Source organism: Brachyistius frenatus, unplaced genomic scaffold (genome assembly GCF_029030835.1).
Source record: "Brachyistius frenatus isolate BFR_SWC_R1_liver_20210118 unplaced genomic scaffold, ASM2903083v1 Contig_33, whole genome shotgun sequence".
Lineage (NCBI taxonomy): Eukaryota > Metazoa > Chordata > Actinopteri > Embiotocidae > Brachyistius > Brachyistius frenatus.
In genome coordinates this window covers 1,380,660-1,406,063 of record NW_027210632.1, presented here as the reverse complement: position 1 = coordinate 1,406,063, position 25,404 = coordinate 1,380,660, and the positions used below count along the sequence as shown (strand labels likewise).

Below are 25,404 nucleotides of genomic sequence, written 5' to 3'. Positions count from 1 at the left end.
TCATGTTGCCTCCCATTGTGAGTTATTCGTCCTTTATGCAGTTGGAGTTGACCTTCATGGCTGGTTAGCAGTTAGCCAGAGGCTGGCATGATGAACCTGCCTGTCCCACACCCTGCTCTGACTGACTGTCACACTTTGTTTGTGTGTGTTTGTGAGGAGAGTTTAGGGTCCTGAGAAATGGCCTCGTCCAGTGACAGGGCACCTGTGGCCGAACCTCATCATGACTCTTTCACCCCTGCACCCACACAAGACACACTTGGGAACATGTATATGACACGCTCATGTGATCAGTATGGTGCAGCAAAGCAGTGCAACATGACCCATCTCGCTGCGACGCTTCAACAGTATTACCCCCCCCCCCAATTTCATCTGGCCTCACCACCTGTTGTCAGCTGTATTTCACTCAGCTTGTGTCCTCTGCAGCCTATAGCCGTCTGTTTCCCTCCATCTGCACCAGAGCTGTGCCAGAAGAAGGTATGAGAGCAGATCCAAACCCCCCCTGAGGGCAGAAATCCTAGACTGATCTAATTACTCCCAGTCGAGGCTTGAATCAGATCAAATCTACACCGACTGGCAACTACTTCATTCAGTCTAGCGGCAAAAGTGTTACACTGTAAACAAGTCAGGCTGTCAAGCTGCAGAGTGGAGAGGGTAGACGAGATGGGACTGAGTCCAACCAACGTGGCTTTAGGCTGTACACAGCAAAGACTTAGAGCATACTTTTAGCATTAACTCCATACAGGCCCGAAACAGCCACTGAGTTCAAACGGTTTTCTAAAGTACTACACCCGCTATATTAGAAGTTCATTATTGGAGCTTCTTTTCTGCTTCCTTTTGTAGGTTTCCAGTTTGAGAAACATTAAGGAGTCATCCAGTTTTCAACCAACTAATGAAATCTGCCAGTGATGGTTGTCATTTTATCTGACTAAAAATAAAAGGTCTGCTTTTGTCCGTCTGTTGTTTCAAAAATTAAGAATAGCTGGGAGGTTGTTTTTTTTCAATGAGAAATGTGGGATATAAATATGTCTAACATAATATTTTTAAGTGAAATTACTACAATATTGTTCTACATGTCCACTATTATTTTTTTTTTATATAGGGACAGGTGTGTCTTATTTTGAAATGGCATTTTTTGAAAGACACTTTTTAACTTTTTAATTGTTACTCTTGGAAATTTCTCAACTAGTTTTGGCCTACAAGTGTGTGATGTGATTGGCTGCAGTATGTATGACCTTCTTCTTTATTGTTGATATGTCGTGTATCCCATTAAAGCATTCGCTTTATTTTGGCCTCATGTCTAAGGACACAAGCCTTAATTTAGGTCCAGTTGATCTTTTCGCCAACTATGACTGAGTACTCCATGGGCTGCATAGTTGCTTAAATAGACGGGTTTTTTTTCTTCCTTTGAACCTTTCTCTTTTCCTTCCATATGTGGCTGCCTGCAAGTCAAAGTGCATGAAACTCAAATATCTGCTCCATCTTTCTTCCAGATGGCCTCCATACTGTCGTTGCCCTCTGCACGCTGCGTGTTACCATCATCACTGACGACATGCTGACCAACAGCATCACAGTGCGTCTGGAGAACATGTCCCAGGAGCGCTTCCTCTCTCCCCTGCTCAGCCTCTTCCTCGAGGGCGTGGCCGCCGTGCTCGCCACCAAACGGGAAGCCGTGTTTGTGTTCAACATCCAAAACGACACGGACGTGCAAGGCTCCATCCTCAATGTAACTTTTTCTGCGATGCATCCCGGAGGCGCCCCGGGTAAAGGCACGTTCTTCCCCTCTGAGGAGCTGCAGGAACAGATCTACCTCAACAGGACTCTGCTCAGGCTCATATCCTCGCAGGAGGTAACACACACACACACACACACACACACACACACACACACACACACACACACACACACACACACACACACACACACACACACACACGCGTGCATACGGACACGTATACACAGTCGCAGCATTTTAGATCAGTTGGTATGGTATTAATGCAGAATGTCTTCTTCTCTGCAGGTGCTTCCGTTCGACGATAACATCTGCCTGCGAGAGCCTTGTGAGAACTACATGAAGTGTGTGTCAGTGCTGAAGTTTGACAGCTCCCCTCCCTTCATCGCCTCTGACACGGTTCTGTTTCGGCCCATCCACCCGATCAACGGGCTTCGCTGCCGCTGTCCGGTCGGCTTCACCGGAGATTACTGCGAGACCGAGATCGACCTCTGCTATTCAGGGCCGTGCAAGAACAACGGAAGGTGCCGCAGCCGAGAGGGAGGATACACCTGCGAGTGCCTGGAGGACTTCACGGGTGAGTTAGCAACATGTTAAAAAGATATGTGGGAAGACTCTGTAAGTACCAACAATTATTTTCATTATTTTTAAACCATTTTCTGTGCCAAAAATATAGTGCTTCACTCAAATTATATTTATGGGATTAGTGGTCATGTGAATAAAAGCAAAACAGGAAGATATTTTCAAAAGAAAACCATCTAAGCATGTGCGGGGGCTCGTATTTTTTTCTGACAATGGTTTAAACGACTTGAACAAAACTGCCAAACCGCACTGACGGGTTGTAAAAGCTCTCATCGCCTATGGTTGTAGCTTGAGGTCGACCCCAGTTCAAGAAGGGAAAACATGCTGCAGGTATAGCCACCTGCACACACACAAATGCAGTATAGTAGATTTATTGCTGTAAAGAGGTGTATGGAATGCTGACCGGTCAAACCAGATTCGTCTCACATCCCATTCAACTCATTTCCCAAAGCCACGTTTGCTTAAAATTCAGAATAATTGCACTAACACGTTGAGGTAATACAACGTTTTCACGCACTCCCGTTAAATTTGCACGCTGTAATTCTTTATGGTTTCTTTACAACTTGTAGATAACATTTCAAATCCATTGCTTGAAAATGTTGACCCTTGATCTTTGAGAAAAAGACGATGGGAAACAGGTTTTGGGGTCAAAAAAAGATTATTGGCAGGTTCACAAATTTCCTGTTAACCCTCATAAATCAGTGAAACAAAGTGTTGACACATTATCCTGATATAAAAATCAGTGAGTACTTTGATTTACAGCTGCTCTAATCAATATTTTCAATTTAACCATGGGAACATGACAATGTGTACTGTGAAAAAAAAAAAATCACTTTCAGTAACAAATCCAGATAATCATGACCTGTCGCTACAGGCCTCCTCACCACGACAGAGCATGATAACATGTCTCAGCTCATTTTATTGTGATGTTCTACTACACAACTTTACTTTTTTGGTTGATTCTCACCACCATGATCAGGCAGCAGGCAGTTTTTCCCGACAAAAATGTCCAGAACTGAATTGCAGACAAACAAAGCTAGCAGTTAGCTCGTATACAAATCAGAGGATTTAGCTGCTAAAGAGTTATATATTTTCCTGAGGAGTTGGTGGAGACCAAAGCCGATCTAAAAGCAATGTGACAGCTATGGATGTAAACAATGTGAGGTGGGATTACCAGAACCCTCACAATACAATCACAATACAATATTGTTGCAATTTTAAACATTTTGCAATATGCTGAGGTTTGCAATAACATATATTGCAATATATTGAGATTTAATACCCTTTTTTTTTTTTTAACTGAAATTGTTTTATTTAGTTGGTTCATCTCATTTCAGAAATTTCTTTGGCAGCAAAATGAGATTTTCAAGCAGACTGACTAAAAACCTGTCGTAACCATTGCATCCACCTGACAATTTTTGTTTATTTGTTTATAAGATTAAACATTGATACTTAGCGTATTGATACAATACTGCCACCCAAAAATCACAATACCATGCTGTATCAATGTTTTCATCCACCTCTACAATACCGATTTGTAAATATTCCAAAAAAAGGGCAGTGAGAGTGTTTCAGCGGAACATAATACGACACTTGGTCTGGCTCCAAGGATACATATGAAATGTAAACATCGGTCTGTTTGTTGACATTAAAACTACGATACTACGAGCATTAATTTTAAGAAAAGCTAAATGTTTTTCTGAGTAGGCGAGTTATGGTAACTCTGCACACCATTCATGTAGTAGACAAACTATGGGAAAACTTGGAAGCTTTCACTGTTCCCATTGAAATCACTTTGCAAAATATTTCCTGATGTCAGTGATCTTCCTCTCATACTTCCTAACTCGTACATCTGATACTGACTGTCTCCGCTCCTCTTTCTATCCCTAATAGAGCCCAGACGGCCTCTGACAGCCCTCATCCCAGCTCTCCCTCCGTCTCTCCCAACACTCTCTTTCGCTTCCTTTATCTTTTCTGATGTAATTACCTGATTATACCTGCCTTTGTCACTCACAGAGCTTCTCGCCTCCTTCTCCGACTGCCCATGTCCATCTTCTCCACTCACCCATCATACTTCCCTTACCTACATCTCGGTGTCCCCGCTTTGAAGGTCACAGTTCAACTCCCATAGTCAGGGCCTATCAGGGACCATTATGGGGCTGATGACAGCGGGGGCCCTGTTCTGTCCTCCTTAGGTTTCCAACATTACAGGGAAACAGATCCTTATAATTTTCCCTCGGAAAAAAGGATTATGCTGAGGAGAGAAGGGCCATTAGGTGGTTCCAAGCTGTGGTGTTGGGCGTCTGTGTGTGCGCCCTGGACGGAGAGATCTTGTCTGCACAGCAGGTTGACACACAACACTGCATGGGACACGGAGGCACCTTTCGCAAATGATATTACAGCCAGAAAAAAAAAAAAAGTCTGTTGGTGTATTAGTAGAGGAATTTAAATGAGCAGAGCCAGGAAGCCAGCGAGCTGATTCTGGACAGAGCTCGAGCCACATGGTCATTTAGGAGGAATTTTCCCTGCTGGGGCTCAGGGCTGTAACAAAACTAAATAAGATAATGTAATATAATAAATTTGATATCTACACGCAGCTCCAGTTAGGCAGTTATGGAAACACCCAGTCCACCTTTGAAACAGCTGCAGCCTGGATACAAATTACCTCGTAACTAATGAGCCAATCAAAAGCCTCCTGGTTAATCTGGTTTGTTAGTTTGTCTGGGAATTGTTTTGACCCTGCCTACCCAACAAGAGACCAAGCACAACAACATACAGATGGACAGACTAACAGATCTCACCTTTTTCATCAGAGGTCATTGACGCTGCTGGTCAGTCATTTGATGGACCTGTCTGGTACATATTTCATGCTCCTGAGGATAATTGTCCAGGCATAGTAGATGTGACATTTCCCTCTTGTCTTCTTTCCAACATGAGTTCTGATGCAACAATTGCACATCAGTAAATAAAAAGTCAATACAAAAATACATTTAGTTTTGGAATATATCCTTGAATATTTAATTTAACTATTATTCCAGGAGATGTTGGACAGTATTCATTTAAGAGTGGATTTTTCCTCTAACTTCTTAAACCCCAAGCTTGAAAGGTGCTAAGAAGGATTTAACTGATCTGCTATTATCTGATCTTTGTCCAGTTTAAAAGCATTAACATCAGTTTATCTGCAGATTGGATTTATTGGATGAATGTTTGAGGTGTTATTCCCTGTCTATGCTTTTCCTTTTTTTCTATTTCTATTTCTTTTCTGTCTTTCTCCCTTTCCATGCTCCTTACTTTTCTTTATCTCTTATCCACGCTCTTCTCTCTAAATATGGCCAAATTACCTCATGGTTAAGACCTGTGTTTCCCTAGAAAAAGCCTAAACAGGATTTTGTCTGTGCTGCTAATGTTTAAATGAACTGATGTTTTATAAGGACCTTTCAGAACATTGAGTTCATACTATTTAATGTGCAGACTCAGTCGGAGAAGTCACAATTCAGTTGTATAAATGTGCTTGACTGATAATCAAAAGCATCTTGTTAAAACAACTGAATTCCAAACAGGTCAGTCGACGGTGAGTAACGTGCCTCAGAGGAGATAAAATAATGTCAAATTTATGATATGATGACACTGTTGTCATCCATGTTGCATTGTATGGAAACGACTTACATGCAGACAACAGTGCTGTCATAAAAGGGTTTAAGGATGTCACCCTTTCAATAAATAAAATAGATGCAACGCAACTCAGAAATTGGTGTTTTACAAAATGCCCTCTTCTTTTCATGTAGGCGAGCATTGTGAGCTCAATGCATACTCGGGTCGGTGTGTACCCGATGTGTGTAAGAACGGCGGCACGTGTGTCAACCGGCTGGCGGGTGGTTTCATGTGCCAGTGTCCAACAGCGGAGTACGAGAAGCCCTACTGTGAGATGACCACCCGCAGCTTCCCTGGACAGTCCTTCATCACCTTCAGGGGCCTCCGGCAAAGGTTCCACTTCACCGTCTCCTTCACGTGAGTACTTTCTTACCTTTCTTCCTTCTTTTCGTTAATTTCTTCTCGACTTCTTTCACTAACAATTAACATCAACTGTCAAAACAAAATGTCCTACGTTCTAGTCTTAGTTTCTCAAGGTCCCAACTTTTCCAAGGTCATAAGTTCCCAGGGTCCTATGTTTACCAGTTCAACCCCAGCCACAATAGCCCTTGTGAGCAAATACCAACTTCGGGAACATATTTTTTACGTCTCCATTATTCTCTATCAGAGCTGGGGAACACAGGAGTGACCTCGCTAATGGGTAAAAAAAAAAAAAAAAAAAAAAAGAAGCTAATCTTGGCTCCATGGTTTAACACGCTGTCTCTGAATGACTTTTTATTGTTTCCAACTAACTTATTAAAAAAAAGAAAAAAAAACACTTACAAAAAAGGCTCTTGAGGAAGCACTTGATGGTCACATACATGGCACTGACTCATTGGAAAAGCCCTAGTTAAGCTACGTAGCCAATTTTGCTCATAATTGCTGCACAGAAAGTCAAAGGGAAAAAGATACTCTTGAAAAATGGAATAGCCTGAGAGAATTCATTACTCATATAAAGTGTGTCTTTATCTGTCACCGAATTCAAGGAATACATCTCCATTTTAAGAGTATGCTGAAGATGTACTAAATTGAAACCCTCACAGCGGAGCAGCAGCAGCAGTACGTGACTATGATACTTGTAGCGGTGTCTGTAGCAAATGATAATTTAAACACAGTTGAGCTCAGGGAGCTAAAGTGTGTCAGCTGGGGCGTGCCGCGACACGCACACACATGCACACACTTTTCCCATTGTGTCTCAGTTCCCCTCCTCTGAATACGCACACACTCATACAGGAATAAAGAAGACAGGACACACACACCACATCTTAATGAGGTGTGCTTCTCACACTCTCAAACAAACTGAAACCACTGGAGGAAAACTAACCCTGGTTCAGCAAGTTTGCAGCACTCGCGGTAAATATTATGACCAGAAAAACTTTCATCGCCTGTAATAGGTAAGATAAGTGTGATGGCGCGAGTTCATCGACAGCGTGGCGGTGAGAAAGGTTTGCAGTGCGGTGAAAACAGGAAAGGCTGTGTGATGTTTCCCTTATCACTGTTTGGCTACAGCCATCCTGACTTCCTGCCCTCCTGGCCTCACTGGCATCTGCCGGCTGACTCCTCCGCCCTCACCTTACACTCCAGACACACACAAACAGCTATAGATCCGAACTTTGTACCCTGGTAGAACACGCGTGCACGCACGCGCACACGCACACACACGCACATGCACGCACACACACACACACGCTGGCTCGTTTACCAGGTCTTTGTCCCTCTCTCCATACGTGGACACACTCGTGCATCATCTAAGGCAGGGGGACTGTTTCCTCTCTGCGGCCCGCCGGCTTTAACATCCTGCGTTTACTTTCCAAGTGACTTTTCCTCAAGAGCTTCTCGGGTTCTTTTCATCATAAAGCTATCTGCAAGGTCTTCAACCCTTTGAGTCCCGGTCTGTTTGAGTTGGATAGGTGCTCAGCAACGAGACAGGAAACATGAGCTTAGAGCCGAGAGAAAACACTGGAATTCACTCAACCTTTGCTGTGACACATATCTGAATGTTGATTGATTTAACGTGTTGCTCCCATTGAAATAAAACATTTTAATTCCACGTGTCTCTGCAGGTTTGCGACCAGAGAAAGAAACTCACTGCTTCTGTACAACGGCAGGTTCAACGAGAAGCACGACTTCATCGCCCTGGAGATCATCGATGAGCAGGTTCAGCTCACCTTCTCCGGAGGTTAGGCCCCGTAACGACTGTTTGTCTGCCTGTGTGTGTGTGTGTGTGTGTGTGTGTGTGTGTGTGTGTGTGTGTGTGTGTGTGTGTGTGTGTGTGTGTGTGTGTGTGTGTGTGTGTGTGTGTGTGTGTGTGTATCTGAAGGTTGGAGAGATGGGTGTATTTTGAAAGCAACTGCTAGACTGATTAATGATGGCCAAAAAAACAACATAATTAAAACACACACATACACACAAACTAAAGAAAAGTAGCAGTGGGGCATTACAACTTTTAAAAAAAGTTATGAAAGCAACCATGCATGCAAACTAACTCAGGTGTAAAACAACACCCAACCACAATCACTGTTAGAACTGGTAACTGTTGAATTGCACTTATTCTTTGGACTGCTTGTTTTTAGAGTAAGTCTACTTTCCCATGGAACCATTCAGGCAGGAATCTGGTTCATTATGATTATTTTGGGTGAAGCCTGTTTGGGAGAAAAGCCAAGTCCCTGTGCACTGCTTCACAACTGTAACATGATCAAATGGTAAATGCATGAATCATCAAATTAAACAATATGAGTCACGCTTAATGAGACGAGTGGGGAGGGAAAGTCTTTATTTGTAACTATTTTCTCTATCTGTTTTCATCTCTCTCACATACAAAGACTCACACACTACCTATTAACGTCGCCTTGGTGTTTACTGATTTCCACAGCAGTGGATTTGTGCCCAGCTGCTCCTTCCTTTGACAAACACAGTAAACCCTCAGTAAATCTGGAGCCATTGTGCTCGACAATCTTCTCACTTAGAGCCGCTGATACCACAGACTAATATAAGCTTTCCCAAAACTTGATTTATGATCTTTGTGTGTGTGTGTGTGTGTGTGTGTGTGTGTGTGTGTGTGTGTGTGTGTGTGTGTGTGTGTGTGTGTGTGTGTGTGTGTGTGTGTGTGTGTGTGTGTGTGTGTGTGTGTGTTTTGTGTATGTTAAGATAGAGCCCGTTCGCCTTTTATATTCACTGCGGACTTTTGCTATTTCCCTCTCTCCTTTCCCTCTTCCTCGTCTGTCCCCCTCTCATTCACCTTCATTGATTCGTTCGTTTTTCTTGCCATCTTCATACGTCACCTCCCCTCCTCTACCCTTCACCTTCAATCCTTTACGGCTCATGTTTTTGCTCCACCATGTCCCAACGTCCCATCCCGCCACTCTCTTCTTGTTTCTCTCATCCCTCTCTTGACATCCAGGCGAGACGAAGACCACGGTGTCTCCCTACACCCCAGGTGGAGTCAGTGACGGCCAGTGGCACTCTGTCCAGCTCCATTACTACAACAAGGTAAAGAGCATAAACATCCCACTGCTCCGCCTCCTCCTTCAGAAGACTTTTACTTTTCAGCTCTAAAAAAAAAAAAAAAAAAAAACTGAGGATGGGGGCAAATCATGACATGCTGACCCAGAAGATTTTGCTTCAGAGAGTTTGTAATATCCAAAAAGTCAAGCTTTTCATATTGATATCGTACTATAATTAGGCCGTGTTGAGGCTGATGAGTTCAGGAGTTGCATTGTGGGAGTCAAGGCTATTAAATGTGGCTTTCTTTGAAGCTACAAAGGCAGTCGACATTGACTGCTGATTCGGGAAATGATCTGAACAGTGCAGGTTTGACTAGTGAGGTGAACTCTGACACGTGTTTACCCCTCCGCTTCGGTCTTCGACACTAAGTTATAGCGGAGCTCTCCACAGGGGCCTGGTTTCATCTTCCAGGGTCAAAAGTTCACCAACAGTATTCTCCCACGACACAGCTGAAGTACATGAAGTATGTCTTTCTGAGTTAAGCGCTGATGGTCTTCACACGCAGCCTACTGATTCTTCCATAATCACCGACGACCGCAAGACATCTCGGTTTGTTTCATTCACAGTGTCGAAAGTCATTTCTCAAGACGTTCCCACGATGGTCGTCTTGCTTCTTTTACTAAATCGGATTCTTTCACAACCTAGCTCATGTGTCCTCTTTGGCTGTAATATTATATGAAACGGGCTTACATTGCAGTCATCTGCTGGTGTTATTTTCCAACAAACTTCCACGACCTGCGGGCATTGTTTTGATAACATTAAACCAGACAGGAAATAAGATAACACCGTCCTTCTGAGGATGTACCACCTATTGTATGGCTTGTTGTTTGTTATGCTATGCATTAGAACTTAAATATCACAGGTTTGGCAGCTGCATGTGGGATTTAACGCCAAATGAGTGTATACGTCAGCTTGGTCAGTGTTTACGGCGATAGAAACGGCAATATTATGTATGACAATGGATTGAGTTGAAATACGCCATGTTTAATAGGACATATCTTTATTATTACCTGGCTAAAGGTTAATTTGACCTATTTAAAATAGGAACAATATTTGATTTACACTCTTTCCTCAATGAAGCTAACAGATTCTCCCTTCATAAGCTTGTGCTTTACCTCAGCCTTTTAAAAGTGTGTGCTATGCTACAAAAGACGTCGATCCCTCTTTTTATTCACCCTCTTTCTCATCTTTTTCCTTTACTCTCTGGCTCTTCCTTCACGTGTGTGACACTGAGAGCTGTAGCATCACTGGCCTGACCCCAGACGTACAGCATCTTATTTCAGCAGCACTTATGTTCTGCACACTTGTTGAAGAGTTTCAACAGGTTTTTTTTTTTTGCCTAACACACGTCTACAATGCACACCTTCTCACATTTCACAGGTTGTTCGCCTCTTTCTTGTGTGTCCCTGCTTTAAGAGCCCATTGCACACTCGGTTCCCTTGACAGGGAAGCATTCATCGCCGGTGATGAATCAGGCTGCCATGCTGAACCATGTTAGCTGCAGGGTCACATCTGTACCTATTGTTTGAGGTGGGTTTATGCTGTATGTCCCTCTCTTCAGCTTCTAAACAGGACAATGATGCTATAGAGACAAAGGCTTGAACTTGCTTTAATGCTGCCGCGAGGCTCCTGACTACAACAGGTATTATGTGCAGCACAGTCTGTTGGTTCTGACGACTTCTTTGTTTTGTTTGTCTGTCGGGTTGACGAGTGTTTGTAAGAGAGTCACCGTGGAAACGAGAGATTCATTTTCACGTCGGAACATATTTCCTGTTTCTGTTCTGTGCAGTTTGCTTTTCTTTTTTCTTTTTTTTATATTTACCTTCTCTGATCCTACAGGCTTCCCTTCGGCTGCTCTGACATGCAGATACAAGTTGTCCCGAGCACAAACACACAAATGTATTACACCAGTATTATGAGTGCATCCTGGTGTTATTCGTGTTAAAGGCAGGAGGTGTGTGCACTCCACCAGTGTCAGTCTTGATACACACCAGTGATTCGCAGAGCTGGTGACACATTCTGTTAAATTCGCCGGAGGCCGACTGTAGCGCTGACACAGGGTCAGCTTTTCTTCATGTGCTGAATGATCAGAAGTCAGATTGACTGATGGTAATTTAGTCCTGCATCAGTTGCTGGAGGGATTAGTGGAAATGTATATGGCAGAAAGCAGTAATGTTCTCACAATAGATGACGCCTGTTGACATGTGAATGTATGGATGAGAATGAAGGCACACGTATGTTTGCCCTGCATGAAAGAGCACTGCACACACACACGCACGCACACACACACACACACACACACACACACACACACACACACACACACACACACACACACACACACACACACACACACACACACACACACACACACACACACACACACAGCCTCACAGCCACAAACAGCCACACACAGTCACACAGCCATTTGTCTTTAGGTAGCATTGCTTGCATAGCCCAGAGAGACAAGAAAGAAGATCCCAGATGAGTTCTGCAGGTATGATGTAATCCAGATTCACGTCACGCAAACACTCATACACACCAATAACATTCCCTCGCTGTCCATGTTTGATCTTCCTGGGAACTTTTCAGTGATTCAGCTGCAACAACAGAGAGATTATACGAGGTAGGTAGGTAGGTAGTTACATTATTAATCCCCAAGGGGAAATTTTTTTCGCTACAGCAGCATTTATAGATACAGGAAAGCAATAAAATAACAGTAAAAAAAAATGACTAAGATGGTTACTGTTTATCAATATATTTAAAGTTGAAATGCTAGTCACACCAGATCATTTCAGACTTAGTCTAATGAAATTGTAACTGTTTACTAAGTGGAGATTTATGTATTTCTTGCACCACACAAACAAGTCCTTCTGTACAGTTTAGATACTTCATGCCAAGTGTGACAGTTTAGCATAACACTAACTGACAAAACTAATGTTAGCTCGCCAACATGACCCCTTTAGATTGGACAGGTGATATACAATATGGTGGACATACAGTAGCTGACATGACACCTGATTAAAATGTTGTCGAATATCAATCTAAACTATGAAGATTTTGAATTCAATTCCACACAAAAATTAAACTGGGATCTCTCCATAACAGTTTTTTGTGATTGTTGCAATGAAAATTCTTATTTTTATTTTTGAAATTGCAATGTAATTTGAGGACTTTTAAGTAAAATGTATTTATTTGAGTAAAATTAATTCACAAAAATTTCAAGACAAGAAAAAAGTTGCATAAGCATACTGCACATCATAGAAAATATTTTTTTTACTTTTTTTTTTAACTCAGAACCATGGGGCTCAACGTTACAAAACAATCAGAAAAGGGATGCAGCTTTATAAAACAGACAGAGAACAGAAGCTTTACCTTACTGATTTAAATGTTTTTTAAATAATATTAATTCAACACCTGGGTCAACAAAAACACAAAAGCACACAAACAAAGTGCAGTCTCTGGAAGTGTGTATAAAAGTGATTAAACACCCCTCATTCCCATTCTAATAGCACATTTTCAGTAAAACCTAACCCTTCTGTTTTTTTTCTGGTCTGTTTTTCCAGTCAGGAAGCATGAGGTTTGTTTTGAGGATGAGAGCAGAGGCTGTATATTGTTGATAAAGCGAGTTTTGTTGCTTACTTTGTGCTTTGAGCTTCTGTTGAGGACCTGTAAGCTCCTGCAGGGACTGATAACCAACAAAGAAATAATATGTTTTTTCACCCAGTAGTTTTTTCTGGCTGCGATGTCACAGCTTGAGATGCTTGTGACTTTCTCTTTATATTTGTTTACAGTGCAACAGATGGTGCAACCTGATTCAGCAAATCAGTAGTTTGAAACTAGTTAACAGTTACTATGGTCTTCTGACGGAATTTGCATGCAAACGTCTCAATAGATTTCCAAGTCGGTGCTGCAAATTAATCCAGGGTTGAACTTCCCACACACTTCCCAATTGTTGTTCAACGGTCCCAACGGCACACTCGAACAATACACGCACAGACGGTGATTTATTGGGTCAGATGATGAGGCCAGTGAAGTTGTGCAGGTTTTTTTTTAAGGGGTGCCCCCTTTTAGAGTCGCTGCTGCTGTCGTCTGAAGAATATGGTTGCCTCTGCTTTAAAACACAGGTCGAAGGTCAGGGTAGTGTTGGCATGACAACAGACACGGATTTGCTATTGTTGCAAGGATCAGGGTCGGTTGGAAAGCTGTGTGTGTGTGTGTGTTTACATCCCTTTGTGTGTGTGTGTGTGTGTGTGTGTGTGTGTGTGTGTGTGTGTGTGTGTGTGTGTGTGTGTGTGTGTGTGTGTGTGTGTGTGTGTGTGTGTGTGTGTGTGTGTGTGTGGGGGCGTGTGCATGTTTTTTTTTTCAGTGTGTGCATATTGCTGTACCGCTATTACATTTGCTACACAATAGAAGTGTATGCATAAAGACATGTTTTAAATTCCAAGTTTCAAGGACAGTTACGTGTGTCAGCAAAGCAAATCTCTAGACAGGAAACCCAGGACACACAAACACAGATAAATGGAGGACAGGGGTATTCATGGAGCAGCAGGAGGTTTTGTCTTGGGTTTTGATGTGTGTGTACAGGAAATGATGTCTCTTGTTGCAGGAAATGATGCATCTTAGGTGGACACACAGCAGGATGTCAGTTGTATCATAATTGCATGTGCCAGGCCACCTGCATGGATGTTTCCGTTGAAATTTTACCATGACTACAGCCATAATCTGACCATATTAGGTAAATAATTTTTTTCTTTTAAAAAGTAAAAAAAAAATAAAGTAGAGTTTTTGGCTCACAAGACTCTGTAAATTTACTTTTGGATTTAAAAAATGTTTTTTTGACAGAAAAATCTCCACTCAAGATCCTGGTATGATAATTTCAGGTAGCTTTCAGACAAACAACAAACACACCATCTGCCAGTGAAGACTGTCAGCTGTAGTTGAAAGCTCCAGAAAAGTAAATGGACTTACATATTTGTTTGCCAAATAAATGACTGGAACTTAATCACATTAAGTGCTTAATTTCAGTATTTAGCACTGTAATCCAGACTTGCTGAGTCATGACAAACTGGGGATTTGATAAACTCCATAAACACTGATGCTATTTTTTTTTTTTTTTAAAGATCATAAATAACTTTAATTGCTTTTTTCTCCGTTTGTAAGATATGATTGGTTTGTCCAATTTCACTTGTGAAGCATAAAAGTGATTAACTAGAATGAATTTACAGGAATCATGTTTGTGTTCATGTTTCACCAGCTGTCCTTCAAACATAAATGTTTATGCAAAAAAAAAAAAAATTATTTGTGAATCACCAACAGGAAACCACAACTATGAAATACCTATGTGTGATCCATCCTCATGGTTCATAACATGCCTGTGTCTTCGCAGTATTTTTATAATAGAGCTTTTCAGGCTCGAAGTTAGACATGTCAATAGACTTGTGTTGGTTGATACGGGCCGTGATATTTGCAGCTTGGGTGTGTAGACAGCATCCCAGACAGGCTTAGCTGGCTCTTATCACCAGCAAGCACCAAAAAGTTCGCCCTTTTCTGCATCTGCTGTTCTTCCCTCGGCCTCACTGGTGCTGTTTACAAGGCAATGATTTAATCATCAGAGCATTTGTGCAAATTGCTTCACAGTATTGCGTGAAATACCTTTTAATGTACTGTGTGTATATTTTCGCATTGCACCTCTGCTGAAACTCTTAACATAACCGCTCGGCTGTATTTATAAACCTGTTACTTAACTAAGGACAGGTGCTGCTGTGACATTTTTAATATATTTGCATTGATTAGAGTATTGGAAACTTGACTTTGATCGCACTGGAGCCAATGAGGCAATACTCCCTAAAATAGCCCATAAGCTGCAGAACACAGAACGGTCACATAAAGCCGCTTAACCCTCTTTATTAACAATTGGACCGGGGTTGGAAAATATGCTAATATTATAGAGATACCATGAGACTATTTATCATCTTAGATTTTGGATATCGTAATTTACATCTTGTCTTTTCCTGTTTTGAAAGGCTGTAATACAGTGAAGGATGTAAACTGCTGAACTTATCAGACTGTTCCAGCTGTATTTGCCTTTACCTACTTGGTCATTATATTCACATTACTGATGATTAATTATCAAAAATCTCATTGTGGAAATATTTTGTGAAATTATCAATAGTCATCCTGACAATATTGTTACACTATCCATATCAATGTATTTGGTCAAAGATATTGTGATATTTGTTCATATCGCCCAGCGAGTGGTCTATTTTTGATCGTTAAACTCTTGTGATTAATTTTAGACTGAAAGCAAGACACATTTTTAAAACTGCTCAAATATAAACTCTTGAGCATTGGTATTGGAAAAGCCACAGAGAATTATCACTTCACTCAGCTGTTGTCTTCAGCCCCTTGCATCTAGTACATTAGTATCTTGCAGCTCAATATGAGTTGGGAGAAAGACAAAGGCAGTGGCTGGTGGTGAGCGTAGTGTAGCTTGAAAAGCTAGGTATTTCCCCTCCTGTTGTAGAATGGTACAGTGGATGGGAAGTATTTATGATAACCAGTCAAACTCACGCCAAAGTTTTTATATTACATGAATATAAATGCAGATATTGCTTTGCTTTGTCTCTCTGGTCTTCATCAGGACGCTTTTGAATTCTTATCTGAGTCTGTGCTGTAAAACAAACAGGCTCTTATCCTCATCTGTCTCTTTCTCCGTGTCTCTTTGTTGATGTTTCAGGATTTATTGGGTTTCCAGCATGAGCTTACATGCACACACACACACACACACACACACACACACACACACACACACACACACACACACACACACACACACACACACACACACACACACACACACACACACACACACACACACACACACACACACACACACACAGCCTTACTTACAGTACAGGCACACAGTGGATAATTGCTCTTAAAATACAGTGCGGAGAGCCTGTAAGTGGTTTCGGAGTTGTCATCCATCTCCTTTTGTTGTAGTTTTATTGCTAATGCTCGGAGCCACATGTGGCTTTCCTGGGTGGCCACAATGAAACGGAGGGACAGATACATTCCTTATTAGGTCACTCACACTCACACTCACGCGCGCACACACACACACACACACACACACACACACGCACACACACATAGTATTCACACGGTGCCTGTGTGTGTCATGGTGAGGGACTGCCACAGCATGTGAGTGTGCACAGACACGGGTGCCTGTCTGTGTATTTTCTCTGCCAAGTGCTATTTGCAAAGGTTAAGTAAGTTATTTTTTTGAAGTGAAGCCCCCCCCCCCCCCAGACCCTGCATTCCCTGACAGGGTGTGTTTTTCAGAGGAAGAGGCCATGTTGTTCTTCTTGATGTGTGTTTCCACAGACCTCAAACAGTTAAGGTTATCATCACCCATAAACACACCCAGTGCATATAACTACCAGGAGCTACTCTTTAACTAATTATAACACATTAAACAGTATTTGTGGCTGTTTAAACAATATAAGAGAAATATTTAGTGGTTTTAATCATTCAATATCATTATTCTATTACATTTGAATCATCACATATTACTGCAGCATGTAAACATGCCCTCAAACCCATTCTTTGTGGCACCGACTTGTAACAGCCTTTGTTGACGTGTGGATTTGGGGCTTTCGGATTCTTGTCCCAATGCGGAAGGTTCCTTCTGTTCTTCCCGCTGTAAATTTCACCTGCTTTTCACATACCACAGTGTGTCACCGTGTGATATAAATCTGCCAGAGACACCTTTGTCTAAAGGCGTTGGTGCATGAGTTGTAGCCCATTGTGCGAGGTGTTTTTGAAGTGGGCATGAAGGACTTGTGTTTTTCCCTAGATTGTCGTTATTGTTGGCAAACTGGCTGATAGTGAACGTAACTGCTGTAAAATATTAATATTTCTGTTGCTGTGCTGTATTGATGGGTGTAAACACTGGAAATATATACAATTGACAGATTTTTAGTGGAATAGATTAAAAAAAAAAATTGCAAATGAAGCATAAATTAAAACATTTAAAAAAAAAAATCACCAAACTTGAAGCGATGATACATTCACATGGATAAATATGCACTGACTTTCAACATGCACACAGTGATGTGGCTTGGTTGTGGGCTGCAGGTCTAACGCGGTGTCTCTCTCCCACGGTGTCTCTCTCCCAGGACGGGGGGAGTCTGGTGGACTCCACTGGGGCTCTTCGGCTCCCGCTCTATACCGCCTGGCTGGAGCTCAATCAGAAGGAGGTAACCTCTGACCTCTAGCCTAGTCCCCAACTGGTGCTTTTCTTCCCCCCCACCCCCCGGGTCTCATTTAGTCCCTGCTCTGCTTCTAGTACAGTCTACTGGACTAACTCTACTGTACCTGCTTAGCTCAGATACATATAGGTGACATTGCCTCTGACACAAGGGTGTTAGCTCTGTCTCTGGTCTGGTCTGGACTATAGAGGATGCTGTCATAGATGGTGTGGGTTTTGGTTTGTTGGTTTGGCTGTATATGGTTTGTGGACTTTGTTCCGGTGTGACCTGGTTTTCTTCTGTCTCTCCTTTTTTATTTTTTATTTTATGAAGTTGTGATATGATGTGCCTCTTTATTCGGGTTCCTAAAACCTCGACATGACTCTTTCATGATTTAAAGGTTCTCTGTGGAGGTTTTCATACCGGGTTGCTTGCAGGACAAATAGTGTAAATCCTTAAGGTCAGACAGAGATTTTTAATTCTGTTTCATCAGCTTAAAATGCCTGAACAACCAATGCCTCAAATCTGGCAAGAACAGGGTGGTGTGTTTACATTTTAAGAAATGTATCAAATTTGGACTTAATTGTCTATTCCTGCTTCAGCCTGGTTTTACATGTTCAGATATTCTTTCATTCTTTTCTTTTTACTAAGGCTCTTTCTTCTTATGTGACGAAACATTACTATCCTCCTCTACATCCTCATCTGCTTCACTCCATTTCTCTTTTTGGCTGGAGATCAGGCTCGTATCTAAAAATGGACACGTGGTGTAAAAACAGAAAGGACACAGTTACATTCAGCTGCTCATCTTGTCAGCTCTGGTTGACTTCCCCCATTGACGTTTGTTCAGGTGAAATAAACGTGTCTGAGCCTTGGCAGGCAGGCAGGTAGGTAGGTAGAGACACCCACTGAGCTGTGATTGTGTTTTCCTTGGCTGCAGAGTGGCGGGCCGATGCACTAATGCTGTCACGTTTGATTAACGGCACTCAAGATGTTTCAGAGACGCCTCTTGTAATGAGCACGGACACCACGATGTCACTCGGATCACCTGCTTCTGTTTAGGCTGTCATTTAGTGTGAAAGATTAAATTTGTTGATTGTTTTCTTAATGAGCACTTCCTCAGAGGTTTGTATTAATTGGAGAATGAACTAAATAACTGTGTGTGTGTGTGTGTGTGTGTGTGTGTGTGTGTGTGTGTGTGTGTGTGTGTGTGTGTGTGTGTGTGTGTGTGTGTGTGTGTGTGTGTGTATGTGTATGTGTGTGTGTACGCATGTGCACGTGCGCTCTTAAAGAGTTACCAGTCAGTAAACGCAGCAGATGTGTTCTGTATTGTGTCACTGAGTAATGGAGATAAATCTAGCACTGCAGGCCGCCTTCATACATGAATGCCTGACTTACTACACCTCTCTGTCTCATGTCTATTTCTCTCCACCCTCTCTAATTTTTACATTCCTTCCTCGCTCTCCTGGGATATGAAGGAGTGTGTGTGTCATAGAAAAGAAAGACATTTCACACACCTCATCTAGCGTGACCTAAACCTCTTATTAACGTTGAGAGAGACAGTCCTAAGAATTTTTTGGGGGTGGGAAGAGAAATGAAGAGATAAAAATGCTGAGGAAGTGTAGAAATGAAGCTGAAGGTGAGAAAACATCCATATAGTTTATAGCTGCTCTATACTCCAGGCAGTAAATTGGTCTCCTCCTCCTCCTCTGTCGCCCGATTCTTCTCTCTTATCTTTTCCACCTTACAGTATGCATCTTTTATCTCTTATATGATTCCTGTCAGGTCCGGTTTTATTGTGGCACTGCTTTTTTTTTTACTGCTAAGCATCACTCCTGATTGTCCTTAATGGTTTTATATTGTGCCCTCTATGAGGCTGTCAGATCAAGATTAGATGGCAACTGTACAGCAGTCTCGGAGATCAGATCCATGTTGTACATTTAAGATTCGTACATTAGTTTTATTCCAAAGAATATTCTGCTGTAACACCATGGTCTGAACCAAAGGACCAAAATATGATCCGACCAAAAGAGGGCTCAAACTGAACCATGGTTCACATTTACATGGTTTGGACTTTCAGGCCAATTACAGGAAGTTGAGGCAGGCTATTGTCAGCCAATGAACAATACAAGAAGACAAATAACCAGAAAAGAAGTAAAAAAAGAGCCGTTGTTTATTTTAATTTGGTCTGATGAGAAAATCCAAAGTTTACTTGGGGAAAAAAAAAAAAAATTAGTAGAAATAAGGGCAGGTCATAATGCCTGGATAGTATAGTAGAAACCAACAAACGCACAACAGTCTTCTCACCAATCAAAGTGAAGTATAGGGAGACGCAGCCCAAGTAGGTGAAGACAGAAATCACGCAAAGTTCTTTAGTGTCCTCACAAAACTGCAATCTGAAACAAAAACTAACTGGATCAGATGTATACAGTGGAACAAAACTATGAATCATGGTCCTCAGTCCCCATGTGAGCAAGCTTAAAGTGGATTCAAAATGATCAGAGTTATCCAAAGTCTGGTTGGAAATGCAACAAATGTGCAAAAAATAAAAGAAGATATTAAACTGTAAGGAAGCTGATTTAAAAGCAGGGGGGAAAAAAAGCTGAAGCTTCATTCAGCAAAAGAGACAAAAGTTGCCTGTAAAATATGTTTTAACAAGCAGTGGAAGCGTATCAATCAGAAGGTAATCTCACCGGTGTCAGCGTACAGGCAGGTAGCCGTGCTCTGCGAGTTGTACAAAGAATTTTCTGAAGCCGTTCCAAACTGGATTAAGTTTCTTTTACCTCGGTCCGTGTGTCGTCCTCACATTTGTTTCGCCGCTTGAAAGCTACAAGTCAACAATGGCCGCTGTCCACCTGTTACACTGATCGATAGAAGTGCGATGAGAACAGCAGTAACATATAGGCTTGAACACGGGACATCGTAGCCTTGTGTAAAAGCCTGTACACTGTGTGTGTGTGTGTGTGTGTGTGTGTGTGTGTGTGTGTGTGTGCGCGTGCGTGCGTGTGTTTTAATAATGCACACTTCTAGGTTTACACAGCCACAGGGCAGGTGAGGTAATCTGGACATGACAGAATGTGTTATTGCCAGAGGGAAGGTGGGACACGCTAACGTGCGCATGATGAGGCCAAAAAAGTTAGATATTTGTTTTGGTTCGATGCCCATATTTATTTTGGCTCCGTTTGTTTCTTTAGTTTATGTGGCAGCTCTAGAAGTATTCTTTTATGTGCCCTTTGTGATGATAAAAACATGTTCGCTCTTCTTTTCTTGCGGTTTCCTCAGTGCAACGCGGGGTAACCTCACGCACAAGCGCATCTTAAAGCATCACGAAAACCATGTTTTTAAATGTCCATCAAGTGTAATTTTCATCCAGGAGTCAGGGGAACAATGGCATTTCCTCAAGCGAACGCTAATCAAATAAAAGACTGTGCGCCTTCTTCCTTTATGATCACAATGAACTGTGCGGGCCGTCTGCAGCTCCACTAGCTGCTTCCTGCGTTTCGCACACACATGCAAGCTCGCCACTTGCTCACTCAACGCACACGCTTAAACACACTTTGCAGGCATCCTTCCCCGCACTCCCCAAACACACACCCATATTTCCTGGTCATTAGTTTCTCATTTTGACGGTGCGAAAGGTGTTTTCTCACTAAGCTGTCGAACTGTGTTTTGCATGTAACTCAATCTGCAGCGAGGGTCTTTATCCTGGCTGCAGGGCAGGTTGAGTTATCATGTCAGCTTTGACAGGCCGCGCGATGGTAATAGAGTTGTCAGTCCGTGTCGGTGGGTGGGTGCGTGCGTGTGTGTGTGTGTGCGTGTGTGTGTGTGTGTTCTTTGTCCCGAGTGTGTGAAAACATTGTTTTGCCGCGGAATGATATGCGGCGATCGATTTTGGTGCACGCCAGAGCTTTCGCGTGTATGCGTCTGTGTTTGCAGCCAATCCGCTCGTGTCCTCTGCCCTCTTTGTCTTTGTGGCGAGCTGTGGGGATCAAGTGCGTTGCCATGGCTGCGGCAAGCCTATCGCCCCTGGAGACGACACCTTAGAGAGAGGGAATCTTCAACGGCAACGAGTGGGGCCGAAGGGTAAATAAGAGACTCTCATGGGGCCCCTCACATTGAGGGCCAAGTGCACTTTAAAACGAGGGGTCAGAGAGAAGCCTGAAACTCTATACAGTTAGCGGACATGTTCACAGCTGACGGACACGCTCGGCTAACTGAACACCAAAGTTCAATTATAGATTCTTGATTTAATAATCACTCACAAGGGGATTCATAAAAACCCTCTCTTCTTTAAAAGAGGCTGTTTTTAGGGGGTTCAAAATCTCTTGTTTTTTTTTGTTTTTTTTTAAAGTGTTAGCAATAATATTACGAGCACAAACAAGATTTCGTGCCTGCTGAAAGTGTAAAACTTCTCAGTTTTGTGGCAGACTAGAGGATGAGGGAATCATTTCTGTAACTTCTCAGGAAACCGATGATCCAACATTCACACCCACTTCCTGCCATGACAGGCCAGCAGTATGGAGGTGAGAGAGGAGCCGGGCTTCAGACTCACCTCACAAGTTCTATGAATATCTTCCTGATGAGATTGTCCTGCAAATGTTCGTCCTTATGCCTGCATTTAAATGATGGCACGCTTCCCCCTCAGTGACAGCTGGCTTTTCACTCCACCTTCAAACGATGAACAACGAGAAACACTTTCAGATTTCAGACAACATGCAGCAAGAACTAGTTTTGGTGGCCATTAAAATGAGGCATGATGAAACAATGGAGGTCTTTAGCGAACAGTGAAATCTGTTGCCTCAGCTGACCAAACATAATAGTGCTTGTGTGGAATTGTGTGCATTTATAGTTCTGATAATTCTATATTTTTTTCCAGTGATATATCTGCACTTTGCTTCTCACATGTAGATTTAATGAGGGGTTTCTAAATTACCACGTGAAAGAAAAAAAAAAAAAAAAAAAAGAAGATTCTGATCTGGTTTCGTGTACTACTTTTTGTTCACAAGGACTTTCTCAAAGTTGTGTTAACAGACGCTCACTCAGTGTTGGTATTCTGTGTCAGTAAATCGTGTCCTCAGGTGAAATGACAGAGGACACGGAACAAAACAGTTTTACTGTGTTTATGACTGGGCTTCTTGTTTAAGACTTAAATTTCAGAACATTACACACACACACACACACACACACACACACACACACACACACACACACACACACACACACACACACACACACACACGGTTGTATGCACTGTTGACTCATTTCTTTTGTATCACAGTTAAGAATCAGGTTTACTGTAAATGAATTTGTAGTGTCCTAGCCTGTGCATAGCTTAATGCGTAACACAGTTAAAACGTCATTCATTCACTTACAATACATAATGTACACTGTGTGTAAACGTTGTGTTATGGTCCTTTATCACCGTCATATTATAAATGCATTACACACATACCCGAAATACACGTAGTTTAGCACTTCCAGCAGTGTGTGACTTTGAATTATCAGCACAAGTAACAGCTGCACCCCCTGAGAGTTGGGTTGCAGGTCCATTATGAACAACATCTGGGCTTCTCTTCTGTTTTTCTTCTTGTCTTTCTCTGTCGTTATCTCATCTTCCTCGCTCGACTGAACTCAAAAGAGATAATAAGACTGTAATCAGAGTTACTACAGATTCAGACAAACTACCTTTTGTACACTGCTGTTATCTTATTTTCTCTCTCGTGTTCATTTCCCCACTGGTTTGAAAAGTAATTTGAGGCATTGTTTGACTTAATTATTTGTGGGGTTTTTTTGTGGTTTTTTTTGCTTAGCTCACTTCATCACAGTTGAAAGGCAAAAGAGCGAAGACTTCTGACTTTAGTCTATGAAATCTGAAAAATCTATGAAAAGGATGTACAGGAAAAATGCAAAAACAAAGGAAGTACTGAAAAATCAAGAGCGTGGTGTAGTTTACTCTTTTTGCTCCTTAATCTGATTTTGGAGGAATTTGTTCTTTTCCAGGAGCAGTTTTAATTCACATAATACACTTATATTGTCCAATCAAATTGCACCATTTTTTAACTCGTCTCTGTGCTGCAAATTTTCTCCCTTTTCTCTGCCCCTTTTTAAAGTATTTTCCTTTACTGCTGTTGAACACTTTGATTGTTTGTGTTAGGATTTCCTTCACGATGCCATCATTTTCCTCTGCTTCAGGCTCCAAACTCTGCTGCGTTTGGAACAAAACTCTATTTTCTTTTTAAATCTCTCCCAGAGCGCAGTGATCACGGGCTGCTCACAGGCCGCATTCATGCATATATTACTGCAGGGTAATACATTAAAAGTACTTGTGATTATCGGGGACTTTTTTTTTTAATTTTTTTTTTTTTTTTAGAACAAATCTGGATACGACCTGCAGAGGACATAACATTTGTCATAACGCCTTCACCTGAGTGCAGCTATGAAAGAGATTTCCTAAAATACAGCGTCTCACCCACAGGCTGTTGTCATGTCAGCTCAAAGTGGAATCCAAGTTACATAACAACACATTTCATCCTGTCATTGAAAGATTTTCAACAAGAGGTCATCCTGCTATTCTGACCTGAGTTACACAACGCAAGCCAGCAGTGGGAGACACCAACAACAGTTTCACACCTTCAAAAGGCTGTCTGATGTAAGTAGTTACCATGGTGATTTTAGAAGGTGGAGATAGACACCCGTAGATACCTGCACAGAGAGTTAACTGGCTGGTTGCCAATGGCAGCGATGGTTGATTTTAGGTTAGTGACACACCTGTTAGCCGGAGAAATGATAGAGATCTCCCCCATGATGCCTTGCTCTTTGTCCACGCCTGATATGGTTTCTGCAGCCTCGTCCCCTTGTCTGTGCTCACCTCTTTGTATATGTTTGTGCATGTTTATGTTTTCTTTTTTTCTTTTTTTTACGTGTGAGACTAAGGAAAATAAATGGAGGATAAAAGAGCAGCTCCAGATGCGATTAGATGTGAAAGAGACAGAAAACAGCAATGGTGTCAGAGGTGTTGTACAGAAGTGGAAAGTGTGAAAGCATTTTTTTTTTTGTAGAGTCCATGGAAAGGAGTGGCAGAGACAAACCACAATAAAACTCCCTGTGGGTTAGAAACTATGCCCGGACCGGAGTCCACCTGAGCCAAAACAGATGACAGTACTGCACCCCTCTGTTACTCATTTTTTGGCATCTGCCATTTTCTCTTTTGTCTCCTTTTTTCCTGGTCAGACCACTTCCCTATTTTTGTCTATCGCTTTTTCTTTTCTATTTTGCATCACCCCCACCCATCTTCTTTTTTTTTTTTCCTTCCTTTGTTTGCCGTGTTTCTGCCCCACCAGTATCTCCTTACTCTAATCCTATTTATGGAGGAGACAAACAAACACATGCACACACATTGTCTTTCTGTCCGAGCCTCTTTTATCTCTACATCTCTTCCATTGCAGTTGAATCAAATTTCCTGAAAAAAACTTTCATAAACCTTTCATTCAGTTTTAACTTAAAAAAAACAAACGTTAAGTGTTTTTGTCTTTTTAAAATGAAGCTGTATTTACGCCGCCACCTCAGTGGTTTGAAAGTCTCTCTTGCTATCGATCAACCTGTCAACCTTTGAACAGCCTGATGTAAAGACAGTACTGTGATCAGATCTGCGATCTGTAGTATCTGTCGGGTCTTTTTTTTTAGTCCAGACGTTTACCTCTCTCCCAG

At 42.0% G+C, this 25,404-nt stretch overlaps 1 protein-coding gene across 7 annotated transcripts in view; it reads left to right on the top strand.

Moving 5' to 3' along the window:
* celsr1a (cadherin EGF LAG seven-pass G-type receptor 1a) overlaps positions 1-25,404 on the top strand; it is an 85,619-nt gene that overhangs the window by 34,009 nt on the left and 26,206 nt on the right. For 5 of the 7 annotated variants that reach the window (XM_069700290.1, XM_069700295.1, XM_069700292.1 and 2 more), the window contains exons 2-7: positions 1,491-1,846; positions 2,018-2,306; positions 6,097-6,319; positions 8,005-8,120; positions 9,342-9,430; positions 17,629-17,709. In XM_069700290.1, the coding sequence (XP_069556391.1) occupies positions 1,491-1,846; positions 2,018-2,306; positions 6,097-6,319; positions 8,005-8,120; positions 9,342-9,430; positions 17,629-17,709 (1,154 nt within the window). The remainder of the gene's footprint in view (positions 1-1,490; positions 1,847-2,017; positions 2,307-6,096; positions 6,320-8,004; positions 8,121-9,341; positions 9,431-17,628; positions 17,710-25,404) is intronic. The other 2 variants (XM_069700294.1, XM_069700293.1) reach the window with 1 other exon arrangement.